General features: G+C 42.3%; 1 protein-coding gene across 1 annotated transcript; it reads left to right on the forward strand.

Annotated features, from left to right (window-relative positions):
- Positions 1–513: 513 nt before the first annotated feature.
- LOC132241917 (olfactory receptor 5A1-like) lies at positions 514–1467 on the forward strand. The gene has a single exon (XM_059710869.1). The coding sequence runs from the start codon at positions 514–516 to the stop codon at positions 1465–1467; it is 954 nt and encodes a 317-aa protein (XP_059566852.1).
- Positions 1468–1810: the final 343 nt, after the last annotated feature.

Raw genomic sequence — 1810 nt, forward strand, 5'->3', positions numbered from 1 at the left:
ATGATGACAAAAACCACAACATTGCCTCTTTGGACACTTAAAGTCTTGATATACTTATTTTCTTTTAAAAAAAAGAGTACCTAGGATAAATTCAAGTGCCTCAGTAAGTCAACTGCAATGCTTGGAGCAATGGAAAAAAGGGGGATATTTGGTCAATGTAGCCAAAATACCTCTTTTGGTATAGTGCCTTTGGTACAGTGCCTTTGGTATAGTGGTAACATTGACAGTGAAGGTGATGATGCAGATAATGCAAAAATGCCAGTCTATTCTGGGGCATGTCACTTTTTCATAAAGAAAGGCATCAGGTAAGGATGATCATGAACTCTATGAAAGACCCAATAAATGTTGCAGAGGGGAATTTTGTGTCAAAGAGAGGTAGGACATTTGCATTCCAGTTTCTTCTGACCTTGAGAGTTTATGGTTCCATGACAGAATGAAATGGTTTCTTCACTTGGGTTTTCATTGCCACAGGAATCCCCCTATGCGGCTCTGAAGGCAGCAGAAAGAAGATACATGGCTATGGGAAGGAATATCAGCACAATGACCGGTTTCATCCTGTTGGGATTTTCAGAGCATGCAGAGCTGCAGGTTTTCCTCTTTGTGTTGTTCCTGGGGATCTATTTCATGACTCTGGCTTGGAACCTGGGTCTCATTGTCCTGATCAGGATGGAGTCGCACCTCCACTCCCCTATGTATTTCTTCCTTGGTAACCTGTCCTTTGTTGATATCTCATACACCTCTTCTGTAGCCCCTAAGATGCTCTGTGACTTCTTCAAGGAGCAGAAGACCATCTCCTTTGTGGGTTGTGCTGCCCAGTTTTTCTTCTTTGTTGGGATGGGAGGCACTGAGTGCTGTCTCCTGGCAGCCATGGCATATGACCGGTATGCTGCTATCTCCAACCCTCTGCTCTACACTGTCCTCATGTCACCCACCACCTATGTGGGGATGGCCATTACAGCATACACTGGAGGATTCCTCACTGGATTGGTCCAAACTAGTTCCATATTTCAGCTTCATTTCTGTGGGTCGCGAGTCATGAACCACTTTTTCTGTGACCTACAACCCCTGCTGCTCTTGTCTTGTTCCAGTACCTTCCTCAGCCAGGTGGTGAACTTTCTGGTTGTGTGTGCAGTTGGTGGGACATCAGCCCTTGTTGTCCTGGTTTCCTATGGCTATATCATTGCTGCTGTTATGAACATCCATTCAACCCAAGGGCGGACAAAGGCTTTCAACACCTGTGCCTCTCATATGACCACAGTAATTCTCTTCTATGGCTCTGGTCTCTTCTCATATCTCCATTCTAGTGCTGGATACTCTCGGGACCGAGACAAGGTGGTGTCCATCTTCTATGGAGTTGTGATTCCCATGCTGAATCCTATCATATATAGTTTGCGAAACAAGGAGATCAAAGATGCATTGAAAAATCTCAAAAGAAGAAGAAGCAAATGTCTTTTATGGGTCTTATAGTTACTTGAGTTAAAAAATCTTAAATTTTTCTACATGTATATGTGTATAGACATAATAATGACTCACAGAATCTGAACAATAAATTAAAGAAGCTATTTCAAATAAGACCCCTAACCTACATTCCTACTGTATAATTAGGCCCAACAAAAGTTTGTTTTCTTGCCTTTACTTTTCTTGCCATGGACCTATAGAGTTTTAATCTTGGTCATCTGCAACAGAAAATAAATATGCTTTTTCATGACATTCTTTAGCTTTATGGCACCAGATGCTAGGTTCAGGATATCATGCCTTAGAGCCAATTAGGACATGACCCTAGGACCACAAACATTCAATAGAGACTGCT

Source organism: Myotis daubentonii, chromosome 9 (assembly GCF_963259705.1).
Source record: "Myotis daubentonii chromosome 9, mMyoDau2.1, whole genome shotgun sequence".
Classification (NCBI taxonomy): Eukaryota; Metazoa; Chordata; class Mammalia; order Chiroptera; family Vespertilionidae; genus Myotis; species Myotis daubentonii.

Coding starts and splice junctions, on each gene's coding strand:
- LOC132241917 (XM_059710869.1), top strand. CDS start 514: ATGGCTATGGGAAGGAATATCAGCACAATGACCGGTTTCATCCTGTTG.